Source organism: Cibotium barometz, chromosome 45 (genome assembly GCF_041138505.1).
Source record: "Cibotium barometz isolate CiBa-2024 chromosome 45, ASM4113850v1, whole genome shotgun sequence".
NCBI lineage: Eukaryota > Viridiplantae > Streptophyta > Polypodiopsida > Cyatheales > Cibotiaceae > Cibotium > Cibotium barometz.
In genome coordinates, this window is record NC_141090.1 from 26,340,956 (window position 1) to 26,353,327 (window position 12,372).

The window sequence follows — 12,372 nt, forward strand, 5'->3', positions numbered from 1 at the left end:
ATGTAATTTTTTACGACAGAAATATTTTTACCCTATTTTTACAAGCTTTTTATGTCCAAAATTGCCAAAAACATCCATGACGCCTGTAAAAAATCAAGCATGTGCACCATGGGGTAGTTTGTTTTTTAAAGAAGGGGAGGGGGGGTGATTCCCAACATAGAATGGCCCTCCCAAATCATAGTTTACATGTTAGATAACCTCCATCCTCTACTCATGCGTGGTGTAGTAGGGGGGACTCACAATGTACACAATGGCCCTCCTAAATCATAGTTTACATGTTAGATAACCTCCATCCTCTGCGCTCGTGTGTGGGGTAGTAGGGGGGTCTCCCAATGTACAATGGCCCTCCCACTCAAGCTTTAAAATAATATATACCTTTTTTCCTCACTTTTTAATGTCAAGGAGTCTCTAGACCCACAAAAAATACGCAAGCTCCTAAAAGAGCATTATATTTCACCCCCCCACACACACACATATATATACGACCGCTATTTAGTCTAGTCATGATCGACTTGCGTATACAAGCCCATTTAGAGAAACTACCCGTCGCTTTTCCATGCAATTTATCAATCACTGTGAGTTTAGTCCCTAGCTTCTATTCGCATACGCTTCCATCTCAGTAGTTCCAAATTAGTCATTGAATCTCCCTTTCATAGGAGCACACAGTGTGTGGGTCTTTGCCATTCGTTGTATCAATAATGTAATATTGTTCTTTATTTCTATTATTGTGCTAATTGAGTTTTAAGTTTTGTGATGTGAAAGATCCTACTTGTGTGTGTTATGCACCACACATTGTATCCTCTTATAGAATGAGAATCAATAGGGCTGATTTTTTATGAGTAGCCTTTATCTTCACCATTCTACACCTTTTAAACTATCTTGTCCGAATGTGGATAAAGCAACCAACTAGTTAAGCCTTTGAGAACCTACTTAGTATTTTCCTTTTAAAACTCATGGATGCAGTTGATGAGGTGGCTGAGCTAGGGAAAAAGCTCCAGGCTTGAGGGTTAAACTATGGACAAAGTAGGTTATCTTGGGGGGCTCATGGATGCAGTTGATGAGGTGGCTGAGCTGGGGAAAAAGCTCTAGGCTTGAGGGTTGAACTATGGACAAAGTAGGTTATCTTGTGGAGGATGATATACGAATGGATCGATGGGAGGGTTATGGGTGGGGTGTAGAGTTGGACCAAGTGGACCATTGGTTGGGGTGGCTTTGGGATTGTTCAAGCTAGGGTTGGGTTTTTGGCTCCTGGGAAATCGCTTTGTCACCTAAACTGCCAAACTTCCAAAAGAGTGTGCCTCGTCAGCTTGCAGGTCTTCTTCTCAAGAAGATTGAGTTGCACCCTATTTTCCTTTTAAGGAATCTTCAAGGCTCTAGCCTCCTCTTCTCCCATGCCCACATCAACTCTTTCATTATTTTCAAAGCCTTCCATGTTATCCTCCTAAGACTCTAAAATTAAAGCCTTCCATGTTATCCTCCTAAGACTCTGAAATCAAATCTTCCTTGCTTGGTCTTGGCCCTCTTCTACCCCTTCTACCTCCCCCTCTCTTTGAGGACTCAACAATACATTTGCAGCAAAAAAAAAACATCATGGTAATCTAATCAATTAGCAAAATAGAGAGGATTTACTGTCATCAAAATGTAGAAGGAGAGAGTTCCCATGGTAGCCCAGGCTGGCACGGACCATATGCACTCTATGGTAATTCTATTCATTTTCACCAAAAACAGAAAGTACAATTGCATCAAAAATGTAAAATAAATAGGGTTTAATTCTATCAAAAAGGAAAAACAAAGTCTCTTTGATAGCCCATGTCGGCACGGTCCATATTGGCAATGTGTATTCTATTTAATTTCACCAAACACACACAACAAAATCCCATCAAAATGCTAGACAAAGAGGAATTAATTCCCAAAAAATGCAAAAATAAGGTCCCTTTGATAGCCCATGCTAGCACCGTCCATATTAGCCATATTAAATTTCACCAAAACACATAGCATAATTCCATCAAAAAGAAAAAAAAAGATTTTAATTCTATTATAAAGAAAAAACAAAGTGCCTTTGAGTACGGTCCATATTGGCAACGTTAATTCTCTTTCATTTCACCAAAATTCCATCAAAAATACCAATTCAATTAAAATGCAAAAAAGAGAGGGTTTTATTCAACCAAAAAAGAAAAACAAAATCCCTTTGATAGCCCGTGCCGGCACGGTCCATATTGGCCATATTAAATTTCACCAAAACACACAACATAATTCCATCAAAAAGATAAAAAGAGAGTTTAATTCTATTATAAAGAAAAAACAAAGTGCCTATAATAGCCCGTGTCAAAAAAGATAAAAAGAGAGTTTAATTCTATTATAAAGAAAAAACAAAGTGCCTATAGTAGCCCGTGTCGACACGGTCCATATTGGCAATGTTAATTATCTTTTATTTCACCAAAATTCTATTAAAAAATGCCAGAAAGAGATGGTTTAATTCCATCAAAATGCAAAAACAAAGTCTTTGTTGTAGCCCGTGCCAGCATAGTCCATATTGACCATGTTTGTTCTCTCCAAAAACACAATGCTTGCAACCTCTCCATTGTAGCCCACATCAACACAGTCTACTTTGGTAGACTGATCCAAACACACACACACACATGCACACACCAAGCTTTGGTAGCATTGATCAGCTCATCAACTAGACATTCGGTACTTTCCCGAGCTCCAATTGTAAGGAGATCTCAGGGGTTCTATCCACACCTATGTGCTCTCTGCAAAGTGTTACCTACCTTACAAAAATGAGACTGCCTTACCTCTGTGGAATAGATTCCGTGCGTTGTCTGTGAAGATGTCACCTACGAGGGTAGGGTAGGGCAGGATGCTCAACCAGAAACCATGAGATGGAAAGGAAAACAAAGAAACAAGGTCCACATGTTGAAAAGAAGTGATGGGATTGAGAGTTATGCCTTTTCGATGTGAGGATGTGGATAAAAAACAAGGCATGTGGCTTCAAACACGGCAACCCCAAATGACACCCTATTCATTGAACATGGCCTGCTGCAATGGCTACCCCAACAAAAATTCCGACCATGTTGATCATGGTGTGAGATTTGAAGCTCTACTTTTTCATTAAAACTCTAAAACTATTGGCATCAGAGCCTTCAATGAAACGGAAAGGTATTTGTATACAGAGTTAAAAACCATAGACTGAGAGAGCAGAGAGAACCGATGGGAATAATAGAGGACAAGTAAATCTCCTTTGTCATAGAAATGGTGTGGAAAAGCTTGAAGACCTGCACTATAAAGAATGCAAGGGTTAAGAAGAAACCCATGTGGATCATAGTAAGGTTGATGGGGTGGCTGATGTGGCGATGGTGTCGATAAGCTTGAAGACCTACACTAGAAACCCATGTGGATCAGAGTAAGGCTGATGGGGTATGGCTAGTCGTACATCTTCTTGTCTAGAATGTATTTGTTAAGAAAATGATAGATAGGTAGCTTAGTAGGATCTGCCTGATCAAGCCAGAGTTACCTCCCCCACCAGGCACCAAAACTCTTCCCCATCGCGGCACAAAATTACAGAAACTTGAACACTAGCAAGAAGAAACACTCCTGACCAAGTTAACCACAGAAACCCTAGTGCTTTAGACAGGGAAAAAAGACTAATCTGAAAACCCTAATCCCAAGTACAAAAACACACACCTCAAAATCTCACAACGCAAACCCTAAACCTTGGCTGTTTTTGGCAGCATGGAGAGAACGCGTACCTGGCTATTTTCGGCAGCATGGAGAGTTGCGGAGGCAAAGTGTGTAGGTGAACCTGCGTTTTCTTCTTCCTCATCCTTCCCTTGTCTGCAGAGCAGGAGCAGGGTTCGTGAAAGAAAGCCTTGAACTTGTCAAATTTTAGTGAGAAGGTAAAAAACCTTTTCACATTAAGTTTTGAGTTACAATAGTGAAAAACGTTTTCATTTATTTTTTAACATATATATAGAAAAAAACTTTAGAAATACGGTAATTTCTTTCAAAAACCTTTAAGTTAATTTCTTTATTATGTGTATTTGCTTTTTTTATGGTGAGAAGCCTTTCAAATTTCATAAATTTTATTTATTTTTTAACATGTACATGGAAATATGTTTCCTTCTCTGGCAATGGTAAAAAATGTCTTATTGTTATTTTTTTACATATACATAGAAAATACCTTTTGAAATTGAAAGCTTTATAGTATTTTCCTTCTCAAGGCCCATTCACTAAAAATGTTTTCTTGAACTCTACAAAAACTATGAAAGCTTTTGAAATTGAAAGCTTTATAGTATTTTCCTTCTCAAGGCCCATTCACTAAAAATGTTTTCTTGAGCTCTACGAAAACTATGAAAGAAAGGTGAGGAAAATGTGAGTTTGTCAGAGTGAGAAAGAGGAAGAGAAAAAAGAAATGGGGTAATAATGTATTTTGAAAAGTTTGAGGTTTGTGGTCATAAACACAAGGTGGTTCAATTTAGTGAATGCAGTACAACCTCTATTGAAAGGCCATCATTGTAAGAATAAATCAGGGCATCATGATGAAAAAAAAATAGTACTCAAAGGCCATCAAAATAAATTGGACCGTAAGAGAGTTTTTTTTCTTGAATACAAACGCAACTGCACTTGTTTTCTAAAATGTTGTGTGTTGTTTGCCCAGTAAGTTCTTTTGTCTGTGCTTATATCCTCAATTTCTTTGTAGAATGGTTCATGCTAGATATCTATTTGGTTCTTTATGCTTTTCTGTGTGTGTCCAAATGGTCAGTAATACCTCGTTCTGTAGCCTACCAGAGGAACAAAACTTGTCCTTCGTTTTGATCACTGATATTGCAAGGTATCCATTTCGGACCAACATTTTGAACTAGGAGAAATCTAGACATTCTCAATTGAGAAAGTAAAGATTGAGGTGCAAATTCTCAAATCCTTAGAAGAAGGATACATTCTTGATATAGATATGCATTCCTTTTACAAACTTCTCCTTGCACTGGGTCATGCTGTCTCACCTATCATTGTGGATGATAATGTGGCAATGGATGAACAAAAACCAATGAGCAATGAGGAGAAGAGAAAAACTACAAGTGTGTTCGACATGATTAAAGTTCTCCCACTTAATAGTAGCCTACATGCTGCATTTGCTAATGTGCAAGATAGACAAGCAGTGCATGAACTCCCATCTACATATGATGGTTATATTGCCTTTGAGCTTCCACCGTGGTTGGTGACTCCTCAATGGTGGGGATGGAACACAAAAATGATGGCCATGTTTGGGTGGATTATGTAGCATATACCTCTGATTACTTTCCAGGTATTATGAGATTGAGCAAATGCACAGGTCATTTACGGTGCTATAATTTGGATTGCCCTGACTTGTCACAATGTTCTGTTGTGAATGAAACACATTGGTTGGGTAAGGCAAGACAGGTGCCCTTGGTGGGGAAAGTGTAAGGATGAAATTTGGATCTTTGGTGTGTTCCCATTGTCGTCTACACCAAAATGTGTGAAACAGTGCCCTATAGTTATGTATTACTGCATACCAAGAGATCGTGTGAATTGCAGTAGATGTGCTATTCACTTGGGTCACCACCATGACTATCCATTTGCAGATGGTTCATCTAGAGTATAAAAAAAGGATTGTTGAAGAAAAGGTAATGTCCCATGCAAGAGCCACTCCTTTGCGACACCAAAGCAGGTTGAGATTGTTGTGAGCCAAGACATGGTATTGGATTTGTTGCTTAAAGAACCAAAGAATGCATGTGGTGAGTTCAGTGATGACAAGGAGATGACTAAACTATTAAAAGTGGTTACTCCATTGTTTGACAAGAAAAGAATCCAAAAATATTTTGAAGAGGCAAGAAAAGGCTCCACTTATGGGGCCAAAGGGCTGGAGACTATTCTAGATCTCAAGGACAGAATTAGGTACCCATTCATTCATAGTATTCTATTCTCGGCTCAGTTAGATACAAAACTTCAACCTTATATTTTCAATATGTCAACACTTGGATCAAAAAGTGGATTCGGTGAATAGGATAAGACCTAATTTGCAAGAAATGTGGGTACACTTTGACCATGTGCATAAAGTACAAGGTTGGTCCACAATGGGTGCTCATGTCTATGACCCATACCTCTGTATATTGTTGAAAATTGCTACTTGTGAGTTCAAAGTTGAGGATCGATATGCCTAGATAAAATTTTGGAAAATGTTGAATTCTATTGTGAAGAAGTGTGGATATGAAGTCCCTCAGCTCAAAGGATTTATGGCAGTTGAGGCGAGTGCAAATTGGATTGCAGTACGCAAAGTATACTTCAAAGGGAAAGAAATGCCTGACAAGGAGCGATCGTGTTCATTTCATTGGGGAGTAGAGTATGATACAACACACAAAAAAATGTATTGTGTCTTCTTCTCATGAAGAACACAAGGTGCTTTGTAGAAAATGGAAAAATGCAACCATAGAGATATCTATGAGATGACAAATTGCAAATAAGACTCGTAGTAGCAATGGTGGAGAAAGGGACATGCCTTTAAGAGTGAGTTGTCATCCTTAAAAGATTCATAACTAGAATCACATTACATAGCTTTTAATGTCCATAGGAGAAGTTTTATTTCAAAATTTTGAGTGTAGATCTCCTACAAGCTCCAACACAATATTCTCACAACAATTAATGTATACAAATGCAAGATTTTCATGTCTCCAAACACCCTAAGCTAGGAACTACATAAATAATCTTCCATAAGTAGATGCATGAGGATTCTCGTCTCAAGATACTATCCATATATAATACATGGGACCATACAAAAATGTAAGACAATTTGGATCTCATTGTCTGTATATCCTTATATTTAGGATTACTAGTTTTGTTGAGCTTAAATTAATAACCCTTAAAGATACTCATGCCATTTATTTTTCCTTCCGGCAACTCATAGACAAGGGATTAAGAAATTGATCTTGTTTAAACATTGTTGTCATTCTTCAAGCTTGAGCCCCTTTTTATAAGATTAATGAAAGTGAGTGCACAATGCCTTTGTTTTTCTAGACTTCCAATTTATAAAACTTTAATAGAAAATCATCTTCCATAACACTGAACAATCCTTTTTGGAGCATGGAAAAATAAGCATATTCATTAATTTTCATAGAAAAAGTGTTAGCACAATAATCTATAACTCTTCAAGTTGGGCATCTTTTTTTATTATCACATTTGCACTACCTGAGATAAAAAAATTATGGAGAAAATCACAATAACAATGCATAATGTAACAAAAGACTTTGTTAAGCTTAAAGTTAATTTCCATAATTTCGTTCAAAATTGTGAAGCAAAAGACTCTTTGTCTAGTTAGTCATATGGTTGAAATGGGAGGGCTCATAAAGCATGATAAAGATGTTGATTGACTTGCAAAAGATACTAAGCTCTGACCGCCCTTGGCCTTGGCTCAAAAAACAAAACCAAAAAAACTTTACATTATAAAGCAATTAAGCATAGCCAATCAAATAAACTATTTTGGCTTGATTTTACCTATTAAGACACTTGTAGGAATTTTAGATGATATGCATTAAAATATTAAAAATGCAAGGCATATAAGCTTAACATATTAGAGACTATATGAGTGGTACTTGTAAAAAATCTCCAATAAAGGGTGCTAATAGTAAGGGCACTTATAAAATAAATGCAGCAACTAAGGTGGAACATCTATAGTTTCACATTACAATTTTGTCATCGAATGAATCTAGCAATAAGCTCTATGCTCCACCCAAGAAACCATGAACATCCTTGAGTCCCCAAGCGTTAAGATAGCTCTCTCATATTTGAGTATAAGGAGAGAGAAAACTTTAGATAGAGAAAATATAAAAGGCCTTTTCCCCCACCCCATAATGTGCAGAGTAGGAAAGAAATCTTTTGATGTATTTCAATATAAGGAGAGAGAAAACTTTAGAGAGAGAAAATACAAAAGGCCTTTTTGGGGACCTCCCCACCCCTTAATGTGCAAAGTAGGGAAGAAATAAACAAAAATAGCAACTTAGTGTCAAAGAAATGTGCAGAGTGAAGGATGTCTATGCATCCATATCATTTTCAAGAATCTAATGGTTTCACACATGATAAAATATTTGTGGACAGAGATTTATCGTACGATGATTTGAATAACCTTTATTATAGAGAGTTCCTACCCATGAACATAATGCCAAACACTATAGTAGTAATTATAGGAAAAAACTATGCTATGACTACCAATTGGGATGCCAAGCATGCATACCAGTTTTGTAGACTTAATAACTTATGGAGAAGTAGGGAATTAAAATAGAAAGATTAGATATTAAATTCAACCTTAGTTAACTAAGGTTATCGAAATAAAAATTGGAGGGCTAAGCTAAAAATGTATGTGTGTGTGCGTGCGTGTGTGTGTGTGTTTGTCCTAACGAAAATGAGGGTGTGCATGGACTTAACCTAGTGGTTTGGCACTTAGCCTCCTTATAAAGGGGCGTCATACATAGAGTGACTTCACATATGTTAGGTGGACAAGTCAAGATACGTATGCAAAAAAAGGATATTTGTGGGGAAAAGTCAAGATACCTATGTAGAAAAAGGATATTTGTGGGGAAAAGGCATCCAAAGTATTTTACCTTCATAGTGCCCTACCTGGCTTTGTCGAAGGCCCACCTTCTACCTCATGCATGGGGGGGGGGTGTTTCACCCTCTAAAAACCCATATAGCACATGCGTGCAATCTTATTCACACAAATTTGGGCTTAATAAATAACGAATCTCGAGATAGGTTCACACTTAGTAGAAAGACAAATTGTCACCACAGTAGGTTCACACTCAGATGTGATATGCTAGCTGCACCCAATTTATTCCACTAGAAAAAGTTCAAGATTTGTCCACATATGCATGTGAACCCCTTAGAGTTGTGTGTATCCATCATCTCATAGAGTGGCTTTAGCCATATAGCACATGCGTGCAATCTTATTCACACAAATTTGGGCTTAATAAATAACGAATCTCGAGGTAGGTTCACACTTAGTAGAAAGACAAATTGTCACCCCATTAGGTTCACACTCAGATGTGATATGCTAAATGCACCCAATTTATTCCACGAGAAAAAGTTCAAGATTTCTACAAGATTTGTCCACATATGCATCTAAACCCCTTCGAGTTGTGCATATTCATCATCTCAAAGAGAGGCTTTAGATGTAGCCACCCCTCCATCAGTTTAAACAACACTTCTCCCCCCCGCCCCCAAACACACACACACACACACACACACACACACACACACCCACCCCATGAGGATCCATAAAAGCGAAGCAATTGGGTACATTATTGGGTGAGGGGTATGCCACGGCGCCCCTTGATTCCTTCGAATTACGAAGAGTTTCGTGACCCTTGACAGAGTAGTGTTTTCCTTTGCGGAAGCGTTTGGAAGGAGAGGAGACGCGTGCTCTTAACTTTCTGATCGAGAGCTCATGCTGCGAGGACCCTTTGCCTCCTTTCTCAAACACAAAGTGGTGATGAAGATCTTGACTTCAGCGGCCTCATCATCATCGTGCATGATCGCTTCTTGCAATTTTCGTCATCATCATCGTGCTGCCATAGCCTTTCCAACATGCGATTTCCTGATGCCTCCATTAATTCACCTCTTTTGCGTGACAGGATCAGGCTCCGGCTCTGCAACCACGCTTCTACAGATCGCTCGGTACGAAATTTTTGCATTATCCATGATACATTTCGCACATCCCAGGATGCATTTGGCATGGTCCTTCATGCGTTTTCCGTGACCTATGAGGACCCATGATGCGCTCAGCATAACCTATGATGCGTTTGGCATGGCCCTTCATGCGTTTCCATAACCTATGATGCGTTCTGCATAGCCTATGATGCGTTTGACATGGCCCTTAATATGCGTTTTCCATGGCCTCTTATGAGTCATGACCTACGACGCAGTTTGCACCATGAATGACCCGTATGCGTAGCCTATGATGCATTTCCCATGCATTTGGCATGGCCTTTCATGTGTTTTCCATGACCTACGATGATCCATGAACACTTTGCATAACACATGATGCATTTTTCACAACCCTTTGATGCAGTTCAACCATTTGAAATTTCTGCATTTGCATCGATCACAGGAACAGAGAATGTGCTCCAATGCTCTCAAGTTAGATTCTAGGATGAAGAAGTACCAAGTGATCACAGGGTACATTAAGTGGGAACACGATGTGATGCTGCGGCGCCATCAGCTCCGCATAAAGAACATGAAGCCAGCTATCGATAACAAATCCCCTGACAGAGGGCCTTTCCTCACACTGAACACAAAAAAAATGAGGCTTCAAGAAGGTTTACTACTTTTCTTTTCATTAAATTTGTCCTAATTATTTCAAAGCCCTCTTCATGCCAATTAAACTGAGCTATATCATTGAGGGTCTTTACGCAGCATCCCCTGCCCATTAGACGGGAGAGATCTCTGTACATATGTGGCTACGATCCCCGCTGTCCAGCTAGTCTGTAGGTCAGAGAGGCCTTTCATAAGATAGGATTGACATGATACTTTTTGAATGATTTTGCATGACCAGATAGAGTTAACAAAATAGAAAGGAAAAATCGAGTAATTGTGAAGAGGCTACGAGCTATACATGAGGTTAAATTGCCGGACTTTTGTCATCGGAAAAGAAGGGCTCGCATCAGGGGGGATGCATACAGGTGAGTTACTCAATTTGCATGTTGGTGCTGTAACCTGTTTACCGATTACCTTAGTTTGGGATATATTGCTGACATAGAATATGGGGCAAGAGATATGGTTGTTGTGAAATGAGTGTCAATGCTAACGTTAGCATCATGCTGGTGAAAAAGGCTGAAACCACCAAGTGGTCATAAAGATTTTAGATTCGACTGGGAAGCCCTCAAAGGCTCTATGGAGAGGCGGAGCCTGCGCAAACAGGAAACTATTCTTCGCAGGCTCATAACCTCCAAGAACATCTCATCAGAGGAGGCTAAAAAGATGAAAAGATTTCTTCCTAAGACTCAAGAGGTGCCTATTGATTACTTGGATTACCACAAGCAGGACCAAAAAACAGGCATGGGAGTTCCTGCCAGTGAGTCTGTAAGATATATGGAAGAGGATGAACCAGAGGGCATTTTGACTAAGCTAGCTGCTATCCGGCTTCACATGCACTATGGCGACTACATTCCGGGATCGGATTCTCCATACCTCGACTTTCATACAAAGCACAAAAAGGTGCTCTAAGGCCAATGACTAAGGAGTGGAAGATGGCGTTATCTATCTGAGCTTGAGTGCATTCTTTTGTATTCACCTTTCTGTTTCCCTGCTCAAATGCCGCATCAACAAACTCCTTATGATTGATGAAGATAAGCTCGAGTGCACTACATCAGGTAAAGCCTGGGATTCCATAGTGGTTGTAGAGCTCCATGCAAACCAGGTCTTATGTTACCACCCTGAAACAAGGTACTATCAGTACAAACTCACCAGGTCTTATGATACCACCCAAGGTGGAAACAAGGTACTATCAGGATGAGCTTAATCAAACTCCTCTTGCATGGGCAACAGTGAAAAATCAGACATTATAAAATACTAAATCAGGAATCTGTTGGAACATTTAAAGTTTTATATCCTAGAATGCACATTTGAGTAGTAGAAACACCTGACCTTGAAATCATGGATAGCAAATAGATGCTCTTTTGTAAAACAATGAAGATTGAGAAAGTTTATGCTTCTGTGATTTTTAATATTGACATCAGTCTATGTGGAAGTATGAGTTTTCCAATGGTTGAACAGTAAATTCTTGAGTGGATTGGAAGTACGATCAACTACATGTTATAACATTGTGTTGCATTCCAATAACAAAGGTGCATGTGGTGCCCATGCGCACACACTGAAACCAAGAATATATAGTTAAAAGTCTACTGTTACATGATTTTATGTCTGACTGTCTGTCTGTCTCTCTCAAACCAAGAGGCATTTTTTTTCGGTATGTTACTTCCTCTAGAAGTCAATATACTCAAAAGGGCATCTTGCAACTGGAACCAGAATTTCCCCTACAATGCCTTGTGTACGGACAGAAGAATTTTCCTGCAGGGAGTTATGTGACTTGTATGGGTTCTCAATGCATGCATGGCACAGAGAGATGATTTCAAGAGTGCATTAATTTTGACTTAAGATGATGACATAAGAGATGGACACGTGCCCCAAGTGGTGAAGGTGTTTGCCTAGGACCAAGTGCTTCCTCGGCGGCATCGCCTACGAGCAGATGAAAAAGCGCTTACGTGTGGTGAAAAACAGTAACTATGTCTTGGACACGTGCAAATGCTTAGTTGATTGCGATGCCATAATCACAATTTACGGGAGACAATTAATTGAGATGGGCACATT

The 12,372-nt window shown here is 39.1% G+C and overlaps 1 protein-coding gene across 2 annotated transcripts; it reads left to right on the forward strand.

The window, feature by feature from the left end:
- Positions 1 to 9,254: 9,254 nt before the first annotated feature.
- LOC147612568 (uncharacterized) lies at positions 9,255 to 11,732 on the forward strand. 2 transcript variants are annotated; one of them, XM_086783187.1, is made up of 5 exons: positions 9,255 to 9,493; positions 9,639 to 9,681; positions 10,115 to 10,322; positions 10,559 to 10,685; positions 10,836 to 11,732. In XM_086783187.1, the coding sequence occupies exons 3-5, from the start codon at positions 10,124 to 10,126 to the stop codon at positions 11,227 to 11,229; spliced, it is 720 nt and encodes a 239-aa protein (XP_086639313.1). In that variant the 5' UTR covers positions 9,255 to 9,493; positions 9,639 to 9,681; positions 10,115 to 10,123; the 3' UTR covers positions 11,230 to 11,732. The 2 variants fall into 2 exon arrangements, with proteins under 2 accessions (XP_086639313.1, XP_086639312.1); XM_086783186.1 differs by having other exon boundaries at positions 9,255 to 9,681.
- The last annotated feature ends 640 nt before the right edge of the window (positions 11,733 to 12,372 follow it).

Bases quoted from the DNA above. Each gene is read 5' to 3' on its own strand.
- LOC147612568 (XM_086783186.1), top strand. From the start codon at position 9,592: ATGCGATTTCCTGATGCCTCCATTAATTCACCTCTTTTGCGTGACAGG. The intron at 10,323-10,558 runs GTTTACTACTTT...TTGCATGACCAG, and splicing joins AAAAATGAGGCTTCAAGAAG to ATAGAGTTAACAAAATAGAA. The intron at 10,686-10,835 runs GTGAGTTACTCA...CTGGTGAAAAAG, and splicing joins ATCAGGGGGGATGCATACAG to GCTGAAACCACCAAGTGGTC.